This window comes from Eleginops maclovinus, chromosome 4 (assembly GCF_036324505.1).
Source record: "Eleginops maclovinus isolate JMC-PN-2008 ecotype Puerto Natales chromosome 4, JC_Emac_rtc_rv5, whole genome shotgun sequence".
Taxonomy (NCBI): domain Eukaryota; kingdom Metazoa; phylum Chordata; class Actinopteri; order Perciformes; family Eleginopidae; genus Eleginops; species Eleginops maclovinus.
Genome location: NC_086352.1, coordinates 19,158,133 through 19,182,122, shown reverse-complemented (window position 1 = coordinate 19,182,122; position 23,990 = coordinate 19,158,133). Strand labels below are relative to the sequence as shown.

The 23,990-nt window shown below is 41.0% G+C and overlaps 1 protein-coding gene across 1 annotated transcript in view; it reads left to right on the top strand.

The window, feature by feature from the left end:
• The first annotated feature begins 9,851 nt into the window (after positions 1-9,851).
• The window catches only part of igdcc3 (immunoglobulin superfamily, DCC subclass, member 3), a 49,261-nt gene continuing 35,122 nt past the window's right edge, over positions 9,852-23,990 (top strand). The window contains exons 1-2 of the mRNA XM_063882159.1: positions 9,852-9,918; positions 15,130-15,435. Coding sequence (XP_063738229.1) covers positions 9,852-9,918; positions 15,130-15,435 — 373 coding nt within the window. The remainder of the gene's footprint in view (positions 9,919-15,129; positions 15,436-23,990) is intronic.

Here is a 23,990-nt window from a genome sequence, read left to right as displayed (position 1 = left end):
ACTGTGGCTCAGGGGTTAAATGGGTGTCTACCAGAGGGCAGTGGTTCAATTCACATGTCGAAATGTTAACGGGCAAGATACTTAACCCAAAAAAGGCTCCTGTTGTTCTGTCTAAGGGGTTGCAGTGTATGTTTGTCACTTTGGATAAAAGCATCAGATAAATGACATGTCATTTGCACAAAAAAATGCATGTGCCTTTGTTGTTATTTTTATATGAAATGTTTAAGTTACTTACCTAAACAAATAGCCAGAAGTATAATGTAAAAATAAATAGCATTCGCTGCGAAGAAGCACTATTAAAACCTAAATAACATCAAAAGACCAGAGTAGAGCCACAGTATGCAGGAAGTAAAGAAAACAAAATAATGAACACATTAGAAAATTCTTACCAAGTCCGAGGACTGTTCTAATTACAAGAGTTGTTTGTATTCTGTCCCTCAGTTTTGTTTTGTTTGTATATTTCGCATGTGAGGTTTATTGTAATGTGCCTTTAAGAGAAGTCTATTGATTTGCGAGAATTACCGCCATCTAGTGGCGTTTCGCGGGAGCAGGAATTGAGTTTGTATTGAAAGCTAGAGTACAGCCGAGTTCTCCGCACATGTCGATCCTGTGTTGTCTGCCATTTTCCTCACCTGTTGCACTTAAGAAAGGCATAATCTGTCAATTCAGTACAAAGATGCCCTATTATGGATGCGTATTGATACTTTCGTTTTGTGTTATTATGGTCGGAATGTTATTTAATCCGTAAAAGCTACGTGTTAGCGTATAGCATTTTGATCGCTATTTGATATGTTATTAGTTGCTAATGCTAAAACCGGAGATTTGTTTATTTTACACATGGCAATACTGTTGAATGTGAAATGTATGTTTTTATACTGAAACTATGCTCTTTATTCTTTTTCTATTGTCACAGTTTTACAAATTAAGAAATGGTTTTGCCAGTAAAGCTCAGAAGAATTCCACGAGTGACTCACGAGTGATTACTGAAGCCATTTATGTTTAGCTCGCTGCATAAGCTAAAGCATTCAGTTTAGCCGAGGGCAGAAGAGTAAAAAGATTGTCTACACATCGAGTGCAGCGTCGGGGTCCTGAAGCAGACATGTCCAACCACGGAGACACTGCTCCGCTCTCCCAACTGGAAGTCAGATCACAGTGCAGCTCAGCTTTATCACTCCGGTCATGTAGCTCAACAGCTAGCCTAGCTGCAGCAAAAGCACGAGCCAACGCTGAAGCCGCCAGCATCAGAGCAGAGTACGCCAAACGCCAAATAGACATGGAGGTCGAAAAGGCACGCATCGAGATGGAGAAGACTCGATTGGTGGCTACGATGAACGCCCTGAAGCAAGAGGGAGAGGCCGAAGCAGCGCTCGCAGCAGCAAGGGTCCTGGAGGCTGCATTTGTAATAGCATGGAAATCTATGTTTCGCAACGCTACTGGAGATTTGAACTTGAAATGCTGTGAAGAGCTCGATCTACTTACCAAATGGCTTAGCAGTGAGTCTCTCCAGCATGCCCTAAGAATCAGAGCTGTTCACGTTAGCAACCCGGAAGCAGGTCTTCAACGTTTATGGCAAAGGCTGGACAGAAATTATGGCTCACCAGAAGCCATCGAAGCTTCTCTGTTCAAACGCCTCGAAAGCTTTCCCAAAGCTGGCCCGAAAGACAGTCACCTCCTGCAGGAGCTTGCAGACCTTCTCCTAGAGCTCGAAGCGGCAAAAAACGAAGGCTATCTACCAGGCCTCAGCTTCCTAGACACTTCAAGAGGAATAAACCCAATCGTGGAAAAGCTACCAAATGGCCTGCAGGAGTCGTGGGTCAGAGAAGGGTCGAGATATAAGAAAGACCACAAAGCTCACTACCCGCCTTTCTCCTTCTTTGTCCAGTTTGTGAACAACCACGCTGAAATGAGAACTGACCCCAGCTTTATGTTACAAAACTGCGGCGCCACACACCTGAAAGCAGAAAGACCAACAGTGAGACAAACACGGTTCAAAGTTCCCGTTACAGCAAACAAAACACAGGTCGGTGCAACTAACGACGAACCAACAGCTCCCTCTCTCAACCCCAATAAACAGTGTCCAATACACAAGAAGCCACATTCACTCGCCAAATGTAGAGGGTTTAGAATGAAGACACTAGATGAGAGGAAAGGCCTACTCAAGGAGCTGTCAATCTGCTACAAGTGTCTCTCATCAACAGAGCACAGGGCCAGATACTGTAAAGCTATTATTCACTGTGTAGAGCGCAACAGGGATTCACACATTTCCGCCATGCATGCAGGGCCACCCCCATGGGCAGATACAGGTCCTAATACTCTACCAGGGGTGCATGGCGGGGAGCCAGATGTCCCAAGCCCCACAGTGACCACATCCAGCTGCACTGAGGTATGTGGACAGGGACTACAGGGAAAGTCTTGTTCTAAAAGTTGCCTGGTAAATGTGTACCCCAACTCAGCCCCTCATGAGAAAAGAAAAATGTACGCAATGTTAGATGATCAGAGTAATGTGTCATTGGCCCGTTCCCCCTTTTTTGATATGTTCAACCTACATGGTGAAGCAATCCCATACACAATGAAAACATGCTCTGGCACAGTGAACAGACTTGGGCGCAGAGCTCATGGCTTTGTCATTGAGGGCATAAATAGAAAAGTATCCATGTCACTACCAATACTTACTGAATGCAACCAGATTCCAGACAACAGGAGTGAGATACCTACCCCGGAAGCTGCAGCTGCGCATCCTCATCTATCTCATGTAGCCACACAACTACCGCCACTTGATCCATCAGCTGATATACTTCTCCTGCTGGGCCGTGATGTGATTCAGGCCCACAAGCTTCGCTACCAGGTAAATGGCCCAAACGAAGCACCTTACGCCCAACAGCTTGATCTCGGGTGGGTAATTATCGGAGACGTCTGCCTCTCAGGAGCCCACAGACCCATAGTTAACTCCTACAAGACAAACATACTTGGTAATGGCCGCCCCAGTTTTCTCTCCCTGTGAAAACAGAATTTACACAAAGGTAAAGTTCACAGAAGACAATCCCCTTTTTGAGAGCACGCAACCCAAAGATGAGCTAAGCAAACACATCTTTAAACAAACAGCAGATGATGACAAACTGGCACTCTCGGCAGAAGATGAGACATTTCTGAATGTTATGCACGATGGGTTTGCTAAAGATGAGGCAAATAACTGGGTGGCTCCCCTGCCTTTTCGTCATCCACGACACCGCTTGCCTAACAACAGAGAGCAGGCTCTCACCCGCCTCATGTCACTACGCAAAACATTAAAGAGAAAGCCGGAGATGAAAGAGCATTACTTGGAATTTATGAAAAAGATATTCAACAAAGGACATGCAGAAAGGGCTCTTCCTCTCAAACCCCACCAAGAATGTGTGTATCTCCCAAGCTTTGGTGTTTACCACCCACAAAAACCAGGCAAAATCAGAATTGTCTTCGATTCAAGTGCCCAGTGTAGAAATGTGTCTCTTAATCAAGTGCTACTCAAAGGCCCAGATCTTAACAACAGTCTTGTAGGTGTGCTTCTCCGTTTCAGAGGTGAGCCATTCGCTGTGATGGCTGACGTGGAGCAGATGTTTCACAACTTTATGGTCAGGGAGGACCATCGCGATTATCTGCGCTTTCTATGGTTCCGTGAGCACGACCTGGATGGAGAAGTGGACGAGTTTCGAATGACAGTTCATGTGTTTGGAAACTGCCCATCCCCCTCAGTCACATATATATATATATATATATATATATATATATATATATATATATATATATATATATATATATATATATATATATATATATATATATATATATATATATATATATATATATATATAACGCTATAAACGCTACGCTACCAAGCTTTCAGGCTGTATGCAAACTAACTTTACCTGAACTGTGCAGAAATACGGCGATGGGTTTTCATCACAACACGTTAAGCTCTTAAGCCCAGACGCAGCAACTTGTAAGAAACAGCGTCTCAGGGCACGTTAACATTTAACAACCTATTAACGTGGCATGCCCACTTAACGGGAAGAAACTCAGCTACCAGACCCTATTAACCATTTTTACCAAAACGAAACATAATTCCAACACCAAGCGTCTAAATCAGCGCTGAACGAAAACGAGCTAACGCTACATAGCACCGAGTGAGCTACGGCGATTTTTGTACTTCATGCTATCTGCACAAACCACAAATCATATGAGACCTGAGATTCCACAGATTCCATTGGTATAAGTCTCATCACTGTATGAACAAAACTCACTGAACTAGCAGCCAAGAAAGACCAAGAAAACTGCTTCAGTTTACAGAGCCATAACTATAAAGTCTTTGCTGTTTGTGATCAAAAGTTGTGTTCAAGGTCATACAAACGCTGCTGGAGGTTAGCCCGATGTCTCTGTCACTTTGAAATGATTACTGATAATCCATCATTATTTATTTGTAATAAACTGGTACGGCGCAACAAGCGATGCCATTTTTTTTCCCCAGTTTTTTTCAGGGGTGGGACATTTGATAAATCTCTAAGCGGATGACCAATCACAACAGAGTCGCCAGCTAACCAATCAGATCAGAGTGCACTTTCGCAAACGTGGGGGCATGGGCTCTTCATTGCGTTTTCAGACGGAGTGAAAAGTGGTCATTTATGTACAGGCAGTGTGACGAAAATAAAGCGCTTTTTCAACATTGAAGCATGAAAACATGTCATAGTTGGTCAACAAAATACATATATGGTCCCGAAAAGTAGCATTATAGGGGACCTTTAAGTTTTAATTTTTAACTAGTTGATTGTGTAAAGTAGATACATCTCTGTCTCATCTTAGGCGTAGTGGATGCTGACTCCTCAAACATCAGGTTGAAAAAATAACACGATCAAAAGATTAAAGCATGATGCTGCATGAAAATGCCTTATAAACGAGACACACCTTCTCCACTGACCATCTACCGGTTGCAACAAACCATTTCCTGAAACAGAAATCATTTAGAGGATAACTGTTGAATAACCGAGCAAATAACATAAAACAACAATGACATACATTAAAAACCAAGAAAATATATGATTATATAACAGAAAAGTCTTCCCCTTACCAAGAATCACTAACTTTTATAACTTTTTTTTTTAACTACTACAACTACATACAATTCGCAACGAGTAATTAGCCAATCACAGTACGGTGGACTCTGCGTCATGGTTACGTAATGCGGAAGTGGCCGTGATTTCATTGAAAATAGTTTGGGAAAACTGTCCAGCTGCAAACTGCGTCTGTAAAAGAGCCAGCGAAATATATAACTTGCACACGTGTATGACGATGTTTACCCTGTGTATAAGGTATGCTTGATTACCAGCTACAACAAGGTAGAAAGTATTGAGTAACTCTCTGACAATCTTAACCCAGAAGTAAACAAGTGTCACCTGTGCTCCATAAATGTGATTGTGCTCCTGATATTAGAAATGTACGGCATATATTTCAACTCTACGTTCGTAAATGTCGATGAATAATTTGTCAAATTGTGTTCAGTTGTTGTTGTCTTTTTAACTTGACTGGTACCGTAAAGACACCAATATAATGGAGGCCACTTCAACATAGGTGACAGGCAGTGGCGGCTGGTGAACATTTTTTTTGGGGGGGCGCAGTTGGGCGGCACGGTTTAAATAGCACTTTTTTAGAGGTTTAGCTTAAGACAGTTGGTTAGGTGGCTGCGGCCACATTCGTGCTTCTTACATTTTTGTGTGAAGTGCTTTAGATCCTTCATCCCGGTTGTAGTCCAAAGTGTTTCAGTCCCAGGACTTTGAAATAACAGACAAGGGAAACAAAAAAAGCATTGCTCACTGTACAACCAGCTAACCAATTCCGCTTAGCATACAAGTTTGAGGAGAAAGTCCGAGTGTAGGTTCTCCCGCGATCAGTGGTCGTCTGTTGAATGTTTAAATCCGGACGCTCGGGTCCCAAGTCTTTCAATTTCTTCTTTTCGACATCTGATAGTCGATGAAACGGTGTTTTAAGTAGAGCTTGCACGGAGTTCTCAGCCATCGATGTCGCCATATTCACTCAATCTAAGTTTCAGCTAGCTACGGTGCTGCTCTTTACGCTTGTGGTTAGGGAATGATAACGATGCTGATTCGCCGAAATAGTCCAATCGCGTATCTAAGAATGTCACATTGAACTAAGAAACAATGCCATTGGCTGTGGGCGCAAAGATTTGCGCCCACAGGGTCTAAGTTTCATCCCCCAATGAAAAGCTATCCTTGCTAAAATGACTGAGAAAAGTATAAGCTCTCCTATAGACTCCCATGTTATCGGCGCCCACGGACGGTAGCCGACCTGCCTATTCTCAGAAAAGGCAAATGGCAATATATTATGTCCGGACACATTTTAGCGGTTCTTGACAGTGGTCTCCCATACACATTTAACCCATAAACACGGCACATTTCTTATTTCAATTATGTTGTATACAGGGGTGAAAGTAAGCCGGTGCGAGGCGGTGCTGCGTTCCTGTAAAAGATTTTGCGGCGGTGCGGTGCACCGGTAAGATTTGATAAGGGTTTATTATGTTGAATACATTTTTTTTTTTTTTTTAAATCCAAAAAATGCAGTAACGCACGCCTTTTAAGAAGCAAACATATCTAGGCTACCCACAATATGTCATTTTTGACCAGCTCCGATGAAGATAACAGCTTGGCTTGCTTAAAATAGTCATTAGTCAAAGGATCTCCTGCGTGCGCAGCTTCCAATTGCATCGACTGACGCTTTCAAATCCACCCCTATTCAGACCCCAACAAAAAATATTTGGAAATAATGGTACTAAATTGTACTAATGGGAAAGCCATCCAGTAGCCTATGGTAATCAGTTTTCAAAACGTCTGCAAATATCCCATATATTTTGGTCTTTCTGTTGGTGCCTTTCTGGAGCTTGCGTTCCGTTTGATTCCATCTCCTGCCCGCGCTTGCTCCGCAGTTAGTTCTAGTGAATGAAGTCGTCTCGACTCTCGTCTTTAAAACTGTGTCAGCGAAATGTTAAATCGGCTTTTCAAAAACTTCATGTTTTTGTGATTGGGTGGCATACTGAGACATGTCTTCTACTCGGACAAATAATAAATTACTCTTCTTCAAATAGGCTGTTCACGCTGTTTGTAACGGGGGCACAGCTGAGCAGAGCGTCCGCTTTAGTGGGCTACAGGACCGTAAGCTTGTGATTTAAATGTGAGCATGCTTTGTAAAGTAAGCAAGCGTTTTCCTGACACCCTAAAAAGTATTCATATGAGCCCTCTCACTCCCTGTAATATTTACATTATCACGTGTTAAAATATTTACAGTGTATCAACTAGACAGCCAATATATGGGAATGTTTTCAGAAGCTGATTGAGGAAGTGCGTGCTGTGAAGAAAAGCATTGTGATACGGAGAGATAAAAGAATGCAGAAAAGAATAACCGAGCTATTTAAAAGAAAGGACCGAGTTATTGAAAATCAGTGGCGGCTGGTGAAAAAAAATCTTGGTGGGGCTAGTGTGCCAACAGATTTCCCTGCCTAATCTAGCATAAGCATTCAAATGAACAGTCGGAAAATGACTACAGTTCCACAATAATAATTTAATTTCACAGTTTCCAGCTTCACAGAAAAAGTAACAATTTACAGCTATATTAGACTTTATGCTATCAAATACTATACAATACAATCAAGGGATAAATTAACAACAAGGGTATGATTTCAGCTGAATCTATACAAATCAACAGTGAGTGAGTGAATGAGTGAGTGTGGGTTGAGAAGAGAGAATGAAACAGAACTTTCCTATTAAAATGTAACATATACAAAGAATTTAGAACCAAGTTATTTTCAAAAAATGTTACATAAACAGATTATTTTAATACCCTCTCTCAAGGAAAAATGCATTTACTTGGAGAAAACAGCATCAGTGCCATACAGTTGTCATTGCATGTCACAGCCTGAGAGAAACAACAAAGCGTCGTCGCGCGTATTTTTTCCCCACGTAGCGTAGGACAGAGTCTGGGAGTCGCACTACGAAAAAAAACTATCGCTGGCTCCTTATGTAGCTACAGCAATCCTAAACCTTCACGCATTTTACGTAGCAGTTGGGGCTAAATTTCCAGCGCCCCACCGGCGTTAAATTTGGCGACGTTGATAGGCCAATTATTCATAATTTCCCCCTAGCAACCATAACCGGATTGGCTGTTTAGCTGCCGGTCAGGGGCACTTTGCCGATCGCCCCATGAGAGAATGATACACTGCCTGTCAGTGGAAATTCACTGTTTAATGAGTGTTAGTTGGTGGAAATGTTGTTTAAATGATTTAAATTGCATGTAGGCACACACACTATTAAGTAAAACTGACATTGATTTAAAAAAAAATATGCAAAAAATATTTTTTCCCCTCAACAGCTGGTGGGGCAGAGCCCCAGCGCCCCCTATGGGCCAGCCGCCTCTGGTGACAGGGTATATGTTTTTTTTCTTTTCTGTTATAGTGGTGAAGTACATGTGTGGTACACTAGGGGGAGTTCGAGTACAACTGAACAAGCCAAGCTTTGTTGTAATTAATTGTTAAGAGTTGCACAGTTCATTTCTCACAACACGGTCACTTACACCTAACCCTTGCTTTTAAATAATTGCCTCAAATTGATCTCATGTTCTTTTGCATCGCTAATCCCAATATTTTTTTTGCTGTTATTAGCCTATTTCATTTGTGGAAGTGTGAATGTGTGTTTTGTCTTGCATTATACCACAATGGTGCAGTCGAAAAGAGGAGCCCAGGATGTTAGATTATTATTACCGTGCATTACCTCATTTACTGGACTGGACAGTTGTTGTGTTTTGCTGAGATTCAGAATAGATGTCCTCCCACTAGGGGGAGATGGAGTACAGCTAAAACGACCGCTGCTTTGTTGTACCTGAGAGCTCGGGGTCCTCCTTCTTTATTTATCATATCTTCTTCACATGTGTCAACCTTAACAATAAAACAAATTGACGTCACAGAATTTCAAAATGTTGTTTTGGTTGAGCTCACGAATTTCTGCCTGCTTTTTAGAAACACTACCAGTAACCACGTGTTCAATGTGAACGCATGGTTGTTTTTTGTTGCATCAAATAGGCTTTGTGTTCATATATGTGCAATTAGTGACAGAAGAAATATTTTGTGTGCCATTGTCTCAAAATATCCCGATTATTTTAGAAACATTATCATTATCCTAAAATTACATCATAGTTATGGTTATGACAAATATCCCAACAAATGTATGAGCATGATTAAGAGTATTAGCCTTCTGTTAGCCTATTAGTATTGAGTATTTACTATATGAGGTTTAGACTTGCTTACTAGTACAGAAGTAGCCTGGTTGGTTTATTAACATGCAGAAATAATGCCGTTTTTGCAGGTTTCTCATGCTTAGTGAGAAACAGTCAGCAGTCGGCTCTTTTGTTCCGAGAGCAGATTCAGCGTGCGTGTGTGTGTGTGTGTGTGTGTGTGTGTGTGTGTGTGTGTGTGTGTGTGTGTGTGTGTGTGTGTGTGTGTGTGTGTGTGTGTGTGTGTGTGTGTGTGTGTGTGTGTGAGGGAGAGGGAGAAAGAGAGAGAGAAAGAGAGAGAGAGGCAGTCTTTGGGATACAGCAGAGTGAGGAGGAGAGAGAGAGAGAGCGGGATGCTGACAGATTCCTGATAGATGGCTAAAATGGCGAAAGCGTGTTCGACCCCAACGAGCCACCAAACAGTGTAGCAGTGTGGGTCGGAACATGTAGTGCTTGAAGCTGGATATCTGTGTTTGTTTTTTTTACCCCCGTCTATTCACCTCACGTTGTGTTCTGCAAGTGCTGGAATATTTTCTTTAAGTGTTTAAATGGCATCCACAAGGCACCGCCGCCTTGTTCCGTGCTTTTTGGGAATACTTCTAAATGCTTTAATTGGTAAGTTGCATTATCTTATTATACCAGTGGAGAGTTTGGTGGTGCAGAGTGGCTTTGCGGAGGTTAACCGCTGTTAGTTTGCTTCTCTCCGGAGCTTGGTGCATGCTGCAGGCAGCGATAGTGTGCTGCTGACCAGTAACCCTGAACTTGGCCCCTTTCCTACGTCCGTTAGCATTTCGGCTGTAAATGCCAATGTGGAGACTCGTCATGGAGCCGTGTGCACTGTGGAATTTGTACCTGCAAGCTATTGAGTTACACGCTGATAATGTATTTAAAGTTAAATGCAACTTCACATGTTTTCGCAGGCTGTTGATGTGGTTTCGCCATTAGGCTAATTCATATGGGTAATATATTTAGATCTAGATTGCTAATGAGCACAATAATAACAAAAGCATAGCCACGTGCAATGCACTCAGCATTTTCCGGTTTGTTTCCATGTGGATTTTGTTGGAGACATTATTATAATAAGGTACAATGTTTAAGTGAAAGGTGTCCAAGTTAAGCGGTGAGAAAGTCACATTTTCTCAGTAAAACAGCAATGAATTATGCAGAAAATGCTAAGTTTACTACTGTAGTTGTCCTCTTGACTGCCTTTTCCATCTGGCGTCCCATAGAGCTGTAGATGTAGAGTGCCTTTCCCAATGTTATTGTTAATCACATGGTCTCAATATTTCAAAGTCAGCACTAAGGGAGCTAAGATGAGGGCTTTAATACTACTCAACTTATTTAAACCAGATAATAAGGTGTTGCTCTTTTGTATTTTGGTTATAGGCGTTTGAATTACAGTTACAATTACTTCCATCTCCTAAAAGTGATCAAAAAATGCCCTACTTAACTCTTCCATCTGAATTTGAAAGGCAACTCACTTTTTCAAAAGTTCATGCAGTTCCTTTTTTGGGACTTGCAAAGTAGATGGAGTTTTTGACTGTAGAGCCCTTACTGCTCACCACCCCGTGGCAGGGTGAAATGACAGTGGTTATTGCTCTGAGGTTAGATTAAAAGACTGTGGTTATTGCCTACTGGGAGGAATATTTGTACAGATTAAATGTCAAGACTGTCCCTTTTCTTCTTTTCAAATTTTCTTTTTTGCCCCTTTGTTCACTATGATAGACAGTTTCTCTCTCTATGTGAGGCCCCGTAATTCAAAGGCAGGAGAGTATTTGCAAAGCATACCACACAGGGACCCACAAAGGCCCTGACTGCAATCATAAAGGCTAGTACACAGTGGTTCATAACATGTACAGTCTGGGTCTGGGAACAAAAACTTCAGAAACACACACTCTGTGATGGATGTATTTCCAATCTAGCCATCACATTAAAGACATTAAGCTCTTTTTTAAGTCCGCCTCTGAGATTAGATCCAGTTAAGATAAAGGCACATTGTATGAGATTTTAAGCAGAGATGATAAGAAGCAATAAGAAGAAAAACTGCATTATGTCTTATGGCTTGAAAAGCTCCATCTCTGAGGCAGTAGATATTTTAAAAGATTTGATGATATGAAAATGATGGTTTATCAAAAAGGCAAGTGTTTGCTTTGAAATAATGGAGTGACTGCAGTAGCTTTTGTCTTTCAAGCTTCAGAAAATATGTCTGTATCAATGTTCAATTATACCATGAAAGAGAGCTTTGATTTCACTTCATAACTTGTTCTGGTCCTACCCTCTATACTCTAATGTCTGCTGTATAAACACATTTCATTGAAAGCTACCAGAATGTAGTTTATTACCTTTATAAAAAGATACTACAGGTGAATACTTCTGTGGGAAAAAAAGAGAGTACGGTACAATGAGAGGTTATTGTGCAACAGCTGCCCTACATCTACTATCATGCCAACACATGGAATATTTCTCAGCATTCCTGTGCTGCACTTCACTACTGTAACCTATTACTGTTTTTTTCTCTGTGATGTTCACTGAGCTCTTGTTATTATAACAAGTTAATGGCTGACTACTCAAAACTATAAGTTTGTGAGTATTTGTGTATAATTTCTGCATAATTTATTATAAGGGAATTCAAGTATTAATGCTGCATGCATTGTATTTTCACTAGGAGTAGAATACATATTTTGCTTTTTAGGCAGATTATATAGGCTTCATACAAAATAAATCAAGATGTTATGTACTATTATATACTTGTGACCTGTATTGTTTTATTCATATACATTTACCTGATCCTAATGCAAATATATGACTTTTGTTATGCATGCTGGAGGACACCTTTTAAGTAATGCTTACTAGGTTTGCAAGTGTCTTCCTGTTTAATACTCACCACTCATGTGGAATAGTTGGTGTGCATGATTTTCTTCAAAGTTGAAATGCTGCCTCAGCTTACCATCTACATTTCAGTGAAATTAATGGAGGATAAACTCACAACCATTGTTTAGTTTGCTTAACATTATTCCCTATTTTAAACAAACCTGACATAATGGTGTCTGTAGCCGTCAGTCATAGCACATTAACCTGGATATTTAGAAATATGAGAGAGCTGCAGCAGATGGATGCTTAGTAAGGTATTCTAAACATGTAACTATTAACTATAATGTTGTGATATGTAGCATTTATACAAAATTCATACTGAATCTAAATTAATTCCCAAACTGTTTTCATAGTGTAATCATATGATATTTCTGTGTGCAAGAAGCCTGTGGTGTGTGTTAAGCTCACTGAGCTCCACCAGTGGTTTTTGTGTCTGCTAAGTACATCTCTCTGTCAGGGGCTGGTGTGAGACCCTAACTTTACTGTTGCAGCAGCAGTAAACCGTTGTGCCAGCCAGCCACACTTATCTGTCAATAGTAAGCCAGTGCATGAGCCACACTTAGCCAACACTTGTCTCTGGTCTCACCCGGTAATCCGACATGCTAGTGTCTCTTTCCTCTGCATAAGGATGTGTGTGTGTGTGTGTGTGTGTGTGTGTGTGTGTGTGTGTGTGTCCCTTCCTCCCTCCCTCCCCTTATCTAACCATGAAAATCCACGCATGTATGGATTCATGTCCTCGAACATGTGTTTCTCTGGAAAGGCGGTGTTCTTGCCACCACTTTCCACAGCTGCGCTCTCCTCTCCGCACAGCCTCTGGATCCTCAGCATTCACAGAGGACTTTAACCTTAACAATACAAAGCACTTTATCCCCTGTTTCTTGAGTCCTAGGTATTCTGACTGAATCTTTCAGATGATTCAAAACATTTTTTCATTTACCTTTGTCACATCGTTGTTTGTAACCTTCTACCCACCCGGGGCTCGGCATTGCATTAGCCAGTCACTCTAGCAGCATGCTTTATTTATTAGCAAAGCCGGAGCACAACAACTCTTACCATGTCCTGGCTAATGGATGAAACTGATTAATTGAAGTAACAAGGAAGTATAAAAACATCATTAAAGCGTTTTAATCAAATTACTGCCATTGCGACACATGGACACCTGACTGTTATCCTTCAGAGAGTGAAAACATTGAGTAATGTATTTTTAGGTCTACCCTCTGCTAGTGTACTAACTACGATGTATTTATTTGATCAGATAATGCCTTTTTCACCAAATGATTAGTCTTCGAATAAGTGTCCCCTAACAAATTCTTAAGTTTAGTACAACCCGTGTCATTTGACAGCTTAGAAAGATAAAAGCCTCCAGTATATTTCAGTTGATCTGATGTCCAGAAGCATTTGGCACAGTATAATACTTACTTTATTTGAGAGCTATCCACGTTTTGATCAAAACATGAAGTGTGACTGACTGGATGTCTGGCTGCAGGCTCTTTGTAGGCCATTTTTCTTTGCTGGCTGCTTTCCGTCTGGAAACATGTGATCTTTGTTGGACCAAAGGAGATGGAGCTCTGTGGCCAGCATCATTTTTGGAGAGCTACAGCCAAAGCAGGGGGATCACTGCCTGCCAGCTAAGGGTTAAATATTTCTCCACCACCACCCCCTTGTTTTTCACAAGTGGTAGCACTGATGTGTCTCTGGTCCCATGGCCATTTATGTTCCATGCTTGTTGAGTGAAACAAGGAGGGGGGGTCACATAAAAAAAAGGATACAGAGTTAAAGAGAGGAAGAGGAAATGTTTCTTTGCATTATACTCCATATGTGATCTTCATGGAGGAGTGTGTCAATGAATTCCTTGTCTGCACCTAAGGGTAAGTATTCATCGGCTGGAATTTGAGGGATGAAGCCGGAGGTTCTCTGTTTTGACCCTTGTGCTTTGCCCCCCCTCCAGTGCCCTCCCACCAGATTCCAGGGCCTGGGGCAGAGACTGGTAGTGCTTAGTCCATCAGCAGCTGAAACATGATACCGAGAGAGCCCCGCTAAGCTCCTCTTTTATAGTACCGAGTCAGGTCAGGCTGTTTACATCCTTTATTTATTGTTCTCCCACTCCCCCCTCTTTGCCCTCAGAAACCAAAAATATAAAAAACTTGATCTCCTCATGTCATTATGAAGTGGAACGCATTGCCACAATTACATTTAGTACTGTTGACACATCATATTGTATTGAGTAGCAAAAATAAAAAGAACAGGTATAGCGCTGACAAAGTCCATGCTGGGACATAAAGACCTGGTGTGTGTGTGTGTGTGTGTGTGTGTGTGTGTGTGTGTGTGTGTGTGTGTGTGTGTGTGTGTGTGTGTGTGTGTGTGTGTGTGTGTGTGTGTGTGTGTGTGTGTGTGTGTGTGTGTGTGTGTGTGTGTGTGTGTGTGTGTGTGTGTGTGTGTACAGTACAAAAATACACATGCTCATATGGTGCATTCGATCCTATGAATTCCCTTGTGACTGTAGCCTGGAGGTATATTTGTCAAGGCTTCTAATTCATTAGCTGTAAGGCCTTGTGTGCTGTCATTATTCATATGACATGAGACACATTCTTCTTATTTGTTTGGTTATGAGAGTTAACGGGAAATGTTTTACATAGACCCTACCAGTTAAAGTCCCTCATGACCCTGAGTAGTGGTTAGTAAGTATGGAAAGAAATGAATGGGTGGGTGAATCCATCTTCAGTGTTCTGGTTCATGGTCGACATGTTAATCCTTAAATCTTAAGGCATTGTGAATTTATTAGCTTTTTCTGGAGCTTCTGTGGAGTTTAACCATGACCACCGAGCAAACCTAGGAAAAATACGAGATGAAAAAGACATTGAGTTGAAATTGTTGTGTTGAAATACTGTTTACAAGATTAAGACTAAATCTTGAGGTGCAACTATACAGTTTACTTTTGTCTGTGTGTCTGTTCAGGTGTGATGTGCGAAGCAGAACTGTCCTTCACACTGGAGCCCAGTGACATCATCGCTGTACAGGAGCAGCCCCTCATGCTGCACTGCCAGGTAGATGGCATCCCCCCGATAACGATACAGTGGAGGCACAACGGACTGCTTTTAACTCAGGATCAACATCACACCACCTTCATCAATGGCTCACTACTGATCGCTCACTTCCAGAAGACCAAATCTGATGCCTCATCTGACGAGGGTGACTACGAGTGTGTGGCAGAGAACTCTTTTGGGCTGGTGGTGAGCCGCAAAGCCCGCATTCAGGCAGCCAGTAAGTGTATTTTCCTTTCTTATAGTGGTGCACTCTGGAGATATAGTAGTTTTGTTCTATTCTTATTGTTTGTTTATCTTTTTTTTGTTGCCCAGAATTAGATCATAAGAGATTCATCTTTTCTACTGTTATTAATGTTTGTTCAATATGCAGCCGGTTTGCTTAATCAGAATCAGAAGCGCTTTATGTACAGTGTTACAGCAAAAGTGGTATAGCAGGTAAAAAAAAGGCATGCAGTAATAAAGATTAAGCTAACTTATTAAATATGGAGAAGAAAAACATGCATTAGTAATACAATAAAAAAATAAAGACAAATAAGTACGCAGCTATGGCTAAAAACAAGTAGCAGCAGTTAAACAAAAACTCAGTGACATTAGTAACATATGACGTCGTTAGCTTAGCATTAAGAATTAATACGGGGCAACAGCTATCCCATCTCTGTTCAAAAATAACTAAAAACACCTGGGGTTTCCAATGTCAAGGGGACAACAAGCTTATAGAAGTCACTTTAACTTTCAAACCTCAATGAATAGTTTTTAAACAGATTAAACAAATTAGGTATTTTCTTTCTAGCTTTTATTATCTGTAAAATCTGACCCTACTAACTTAAAGTATCTAACTGAGATTCCACCTCAATTTTCTGTCTGGGCCTAATTGTTTTGTCATTATGTAACGTCTCAAGTGACAGAATAGGAAATCATGATTGATTTAGATATGACACAAGCAGAATCTGCAACCATAGCTGCTTAATTAAGTTGTGATCTGTTTTCCCCACAAATGTAAACATTTTATTTGAAATATCGCCTTGAGGGATCATATTTCAGTCCAGTCCCAGACATCGGGTATCGCTGTGCTGTAAATGTACTTAATTTTCCTGTGTGAACTGTCATTTGAATATTTGAATATCATTCTTTGAGTGTAATGATCTTTGTGATGCTCATCTACAGTGCTGATGGGAAATTCAAGCTTTTGAGTTTAGCATTAACAAGCCCTCGTGTCTCCAAGCTGCTTTGTAAGAGTGCAATAAGCTCGAAGCTACACAGCTGCCCTCTCACTGGTGGAGGCATCAAGATAAATCTTCCCCAGTTTGACCACAAATCTCTTATATGAAGTCACTCTAGTTCAAATTAAATTGTCAGCGCTGTTGCCATGGTTCATTCACTATGTATTAATCATATCATAGTCGATCTGACTCTCTGTACTCCTCTCTTCTATTCTCTCTTGCGCACACACAGTGCATTTCTCAACTTACTTAAAATCAAAGGCATCACTGTCATGCACATTCCTCTGAGGACACGCTGAGACGTTGCCGCAGCTCTTCTAGAGATACTGTACTGTGTACCCTGCATTGAGTTAAGAGTTTTTGAAAGGCTCTGATATATGTACACTGTAAAACAGAGATGGACAAAGGCTCACAGAAGCCTGTTGATTCCCGAGCCATGTGTAGACAGCAAACTGCTGTGCTGTTGTGGCCAATACAGCTTTTCCACTCAGCAGGATAGGGAGGTTAGCAGGGATGCCTCACTGGACGAAGGGAAAAATCACTTCAGCTTAGTAGCTGTCGCTGTCAAATACATGCAACCTTTTAAAGCCTCCGTTGAAGACTTTTCTTCTCAAAGGTCAGATTGCAGCGGCTTTTTTCATCACATTTCCTTTGTTCGGCATCAGGAATAATTTTCAGTATACAATAGACCCCTTTATTTTTATTTCAAACAATTCTTTTGACGTAGTTGTAAAAAGCAAAATGTAAAACATGTTTATCACCTGAAAAGCATGCAGAGAAACATAAAAAAATAATCAGATGATTTGTATTCAGAATTGAACAGTGTATTATTTATGGTATCAAGACCTGGTAGCATGTATTCAATAAACAATTTTGCTTTAGAGCGAAAAAGAGTTTCATTTCCAGATAAATCAACATGTGCTTTGAGATGCAATTTTAAGTGGGTAATCACTCAGAAATGGTTATGTGTTTGTAAATAATTTAGCTAGTATACTCTAGCCTCAAAGTTACCGTGTTTCTCCAATAAGTTGAAGATAGACCAATACTTCACTGAGCATAGCGTAGTTAAAGCCTTTCTTTAAAGTGCAACTATATATAAAGTAAAAAGTTGTGATGCAGTGGAGTTGTCCAGCCATCAAGAAAACCATGCAACACTTCCTTCATTAATCTGGTAAATTATCATCAGCCTTGTTATGGATTTGCGATGTAATGTCAAATTGTGCGTCACAGATATTTGAATGAAATATCAAGAAAACTCCTACATTTTAAACTGAAGTATTCATACTGTATATGATCATTAAAAATGAAGGATTGTGGAAATGTAGAGCAGTCCGCCATCACTCATCAGCTTCGGAAAGGCTTTGATGTGAATACTGATTTAATCTTGGTGGATGAACTTGACTTGGATCACACCTCGGACTTGGTGGATCAGTTTCAAATGAATTCAGGGTGGAAATATTCATTTCTGACAGGACTTTTCTCCCCCTGCAGATCCTTTTTAGCATTTCCTTTCGTCTTGTATTGATTTGGGAAGGGACTGAAGGATTACTGAAACTCACATTCTGATTGTTGACCCTTGAACTTTGGTGTTGTATGGAACAGTCTTTGAAGGCGAGGTGCTGAATGAGTAGAAGCTCTGCTATGATTATAGTCTGTCCTTCCTCAATTGAGTCCTGCTCCTATCAAGGCGGCAAAAAGCCATCACTGTGGAAATAATCCCCCAGAGACCCTTCAAAGGGACTCGTGAGATAAGAACTTCTGACTGTAAAATATCCCCATGTTACCCATCATTACTCACTAATGCCTTCTGTATTTAGAGTAATTGCAATAAAACAGTAATGTTGATATATAACTGTAGATTTTACCTGGTTTTCAGTTTTGCAGTGTCTGAAAATGCTCTAATTATATTAGAATTCATACTAACGAGGCTTTCATTGCACCATTAGTTGTGGTAGTTTGCTCCCCACCAAGGGGCCCTCCATAAGCAGCCATAACGACTTTTCTACCTGCAGTCATTCAGTTCAGGCATCTTTGGAAAGCTTTATAGATGATTTCTATACTGTACATTCAGAATAATGATAATCATTCATGGCCCAGCTTCATTCCATTGCTCTGCCTCCAGGTACCCGCAGGCTCTTGTTTAGTATAGTGTTCCCCTGTTGATCAAGCCTCAATTTATCAGACCTTTATGTTTTAAGTCTTTAATATGAGGTCTTAAAAGAGTTTAATGTTAGAGGTGAAGTATATTCTAAAGGGATTTGGACAATCATTGGTTTATACTCTAGGTAACCATACAGAGTTCTCATTTATCTTATGAAGACAAGTAAATGCTCTCCTAACAACAATCACTAAATAGTGTTTGTTTTTCTTTTCTGTGTGTTTGTTAATGTTGATGCTGTCTTTTGTGTTTTTGAGGTAATTTGCTGTGTTATAGTCCTTCTTACAACAGAGCTCTGACTTGCACCACTGTGATGCAAAGGGTGGTGTGATTACTGACGCCTCTTTATAGCCCTCCCAGTGGATTTCGCTTCCATCTTACTCTCCACACTACCTCCCTCCATAAATTTCACTTTTTATTTGCTTGACAACCATTTGTGTGAGCTCACGGTCGGGGGCTGGTAGGACTGACTCCCCGTTGCCCCTTTAATTCGGCGGCCGGTCAGGGAAACTCTTTTTTCCTCCTAAATGTTATCTCTTTGATGGTCCGGTCCTCTCTCTCCCTTTCCTCAGTTTCTCTAGGACCTCCTCATTAGCTTACGTTCAGGAAGCTTTTCATCATTTGGTTGAATGACAAGCTTGGTACAGTGGGCCTGGCCATGGCTCCCGCCCCTCCCCCACAGCACACCCGCGTCACCAGGCAACACACCACAAAAGCCCCCCTGTTACAAAATAGCTTTAGGATCAATTGAAATGACTTGCTTTTGTCTGTTCGTCTGGAATTAATTGTAAAGAGTTGAAGCTTTGTTAAAAAATAATTATTTTTTTTACCCCAGTCCCATTCATATGTGGAGACTGCAATTGACCTCAGGGACCATTTGGAAAGATTTACAAACATTATATGAAGTGTGCAGGGAAACAAAGGGAAAGTCAGTGCAAACATGAAGAGAATAAAAAGCAGAAATAGCCAAATATGCAATAAATGCAAGTACAATAACTGAGCATAATACGTTTTATTTATTTTATTGACTACTTCAGACGGACCCTTTGGCTGCTAGATGATGATTCCACCTTGTTTGATTCTGAAACGCTCATGGTGATTTAACTGCGATTATAATGGTGGACTCATATGAGACTAATAAAAAGTAAAAGAAGAACCCAGACAGCTGTAAAGGATGAAATAGGGGAAGATGCAGGAGTCCTGTAAAAGTGTCTCAGTTTATGCCCATGCTACTGTGAATTTAGCTCCTTTCTTGGGTGTAAATGTAAATAGGTGTGATGGTGACTGGGCAGAGTCCATTACAATTTCCACGAGCAACTCCTCAGACTCAGACACAAGTTAGTAAGAGTGATTTATGTGGCACTCCTGTTAGTTTATGTGGGAGTGTTCGCAAGTTTGCATCGTCTGTGTTTGGAGGGTAGACGGTGGCTCTCCATCACCCTCCGACCTTACTGTCCCCACCCCTTTCATGGCCTCCTGCCTGGGTGAATGCTGTAGCGCTATCCCTACATCTCCTTGTAGCTCCCTTTGTCTGCCAAACCCCGCCCTCAACCCCCCCCCTCCCCCCATTCTCTTCTGTGCTCGCTTGCCACGAAACAAGTCATCCCTCTATCCTATAGATTAGCTGACCAAATGCCATATATGCCTGTTTTGACATTTGAACATTAAACCTTTGTCCTTTGATCGGGGCTAAATCAAGATTTGCTCATGCATGCTTCTGCCTTTCAATTACATTGTAGCATTAGTACCTTCATCTGTCATCATTTTGGAGGAAAAGTCATATGGCATTGATATTTTCTGCCAAAAAGTGAATATAGATTAGTCTTTGCTATTACCAAAAGCTGCTAGTGCACCTCTCATTGATATTCCTGTCTTGAGAACATCAGATGGCAGTAGGAGTGCATTAGGACATGGCCTATGCCTACCCTGCTCCCTCCTTCAGGCAGGTGTGAGGACTGATGTTAAACCTCAATGTTCCTCCCCGCTGTGTGGTCAGCACCCCTCCATCTGTCCGCCACCGTGTCAGGAGGATTGAGGAAGTAAAAGCTTTTTTCTTTCTATCTTTTTTCTGTACTGATTAGGCAGGCTGATGGGGTGAGAGATCTGGCCTCTGTTGTGAAGAATCACTTGAAACAGGTGTATTACTGTACACCTCTGGACTAAATACTCCAATCTAATGGCCTGATTATGCAAGCTCTTTCTGAGTTTATTTAGCATTGGTTGCAATGAATAAGATATTTTATTTCTTGTTTTAGAATAGTGATAAACTTTTCAGAAGTGGTTCCGAAGTGGGTCCTTTTCCAGTCCTCTGCATGGTTGTAGTATGATGTGGGTATGTGTCTATTCTCCGAAATATGTTGTTTATCCACTATGGGTGGTTATTTTACAGAAAACTTGCAAACCTGTTGCCAACTCTGGACTTTTGCATTGACATATTCTAAGATGTCCAACTCTCATGTGGGCAAGGGGCAATGCAAATGCCTATTATATCTTTAACATCATTGACTTCGAGCAGTGCAAATCACCAAAAGACCCAATACCCTTCATATGCCTTGTTGTCTTAGTTTGTCGGATGTCTTGTTACAGTGCGGAGCAATGAGGGAGAAATATAGTGTGATTTCCAAACCAATTCAGAAAGTTTTAAACACTTTTTCACATTATTATCAATCAAATCTTTATTCCCTACATTAACCACTATTCATATGTTTAGTTTTTTACAGTCTTGCTTATTTTGCATATAGAGAAATAAAAAGACCACTAGGCCAGGCATCTAGAGCTGTTACAGTTAGTTGATGGATAGAAAGTATCCCACATTTTAATCTATTAATTGTTAAAGTAATTATTTGTATGCAAATATTGCATACAATGCTGCCGCTCTTTATTATATCATATTTAACTAAATATAATAGTAACATGAAATGAATGACATTACCTTGAACTTGCATCTAGGATAGATTTTTTTAAAACTATTTTTTACATTTTATGGACCAATGGATTAATCAATTATTCTAAATATAGGCAGATGAATTTATATTGGAAATAATCCTTATTTAGAGTCCTACATGCTAGCGATTTTGCATTTTTAATGTGTTTAATCACCTCTGTATCCAAGTGTCATAAATGAACAACAAACTGATACAACAAAATCCTGAGCAGAATTGTTGCTAGTGTGCTTAAATCTTGACCATCCTGATAGGACTCTCCCTGCAGATCACAGACATGCAAGGAGAGCTATAACAATCTTCAGTGCAGAGCTGCTTTGTAATATGAGGGATGAGCTGCTGTGTGAAGCTGAGCGGGCACCCATATACACTAAAAATACCCTCCTGTGTAAACAAAATCACTTGGCAAATAAAGACACTAAACAGGAGCAGGGGATACTGTGGTGGGTGGGGAAACAGCTGGAAGATGGAAATATTGAACTGCTCAAAATAGCATTTTGCTTATTCCTCCAGGCGCAATGTCTTCGTGTTGAACATGGCTTTAATCCTACTTATGTATTTCTTAGGGTCATGTTGTGTTTGTATAGCACTTTACAATAGACTAAGAGATTTGTGGCAATGTGCTTTTTATAAAAGAAGAACTCATAGGCACACAATACACACAATAGGCTAGGACTATGTGCAAGATGTGACCTACACATAGAAATATACACATAGAATCACAGCCTGCAACATATGTTCATTGTGGAAATGAACGAGGAAAACTCAAACGGACGATGCAACTATCAAGCTGAATTGATGGGCTATATTTAAGTTTATATCAACTACCATTTATGTTTACGATATATTAAACCTACAAAGTAAACAGAGAAGAACATAATGAGCAATAGATTCAAAATCTTTAAATGCACAAGCAAACTTTGACCAGCAGCTGCTCTCATCAGCTGTGTACACTGTAGCTGATCATCCAGATAATACCCATTCAGATTAAGCCTTTTTTATTCAATTGTAACAGAAGGCAATGTTGACTTTAAAAAAAAAAGAAATCCCTCAAGGCTAACAAACTAACAGGTCAACGTAGTAATCCTGATGAGTGTAACATGTGTTTTTTTGACAGTGATTAATTTAGAATAAACAAAAACCTCTCGCCTTTACCTGTTTGCTACACTAAGTTCAGCTTCAACTGGGATCAAGTTTTCGATGGACTTCAAGTTCATTGTTGGGATTGTGCTCGTCAAAGTGATGAAGTCTGTGTGTCTAGCTATTCTCAAACCAACAATTGAAAAGAGGGACCTGGAATTCCTTCTTCCTGCTATTAAGGCTCATGGGAGGAATTCCTCAGTAATAGAGGTGAAAGGTAACAGAGAGAGCAGAGGCCGGGCCAAAGGTTGGACAGGTCGGCCCATTCTACAAAATCAGTCTTGCTTTGCACGCAGCAATTGTGCATTGACTCGTTTAAAGTAGAGTATGATTTTTTTTGACTGTTACAAGCACATGTATGTGATTAATCCTATGGTTTGATGCCTGCATGTGTGTCTTGTCATCACCTCAACCCATTGCAGTAGTGTGCTCTCTAGAGTCCTCCTCATTATAACGTTTTTAGTTTGGTCCACACCTATTGAATGTTGTATTTAAGGATTGTTCAGATTAAGGATATGGTGTGGGAAAAGGTTAGGCAACAGGGAACACTTTCATCAACAAAGGGTATGTTGGTGCGTATTGAGTGTGTATGTTGGTGTTCCTATGATCCCAGGCTTCACTAGGGGCTTGGCTAGCTCTCGCTACTGCCCCGTCACCGCGCTTCACTACACTTAACGGCGCCTTTATGGCCAGATTGGGCAGTTAAAAGCCTTTACAGGGTCTGCACCATCCACCAATAAAAAAACACCAAAACTCCCTCTTCCTGTCTTCTCCTTTGGCAGACGTTTAGTTTAACATGTGTGAAAAAGAGTTATAACAACAGAGACAGATGGGAGGTGGAGGTATGAGAAGAAGAGATAATAGTCAAGAATTCTATTTTGATGCTATCGCTATTGTGCACACACACACACACACACACACACACACACACACACACACACACACACACACACACACACACACACACACACACACACACACACACACACACACACACACGTAGGGGCCCAGTGTCCAGTTTTCCATTTTGTTTAAGCAGGGATCAGGAAATCTTTCTGCAGTGGCCAATAAGCAGAAGAGTCGGAGACAAAGGCCGGTCAGTGATGGGCAGGCAGCAGCTCTACTTTGGGCCTCAGCCACCTCTCCCCTCTCCAGCCCGTGTTTGTGTGTGTTGGGGTCCCTCTCGGAGCAGAGCAGCACCTATTGTTAGTTCTGAAATGCAGGGCAGTGGAGTGGCTGGGAACAGGCAGAGGCTGCGGAGATGTGCAGCCTCTGGTGGCTCTGCTTTGTGACGGTGGCCTGACCGTTTGTT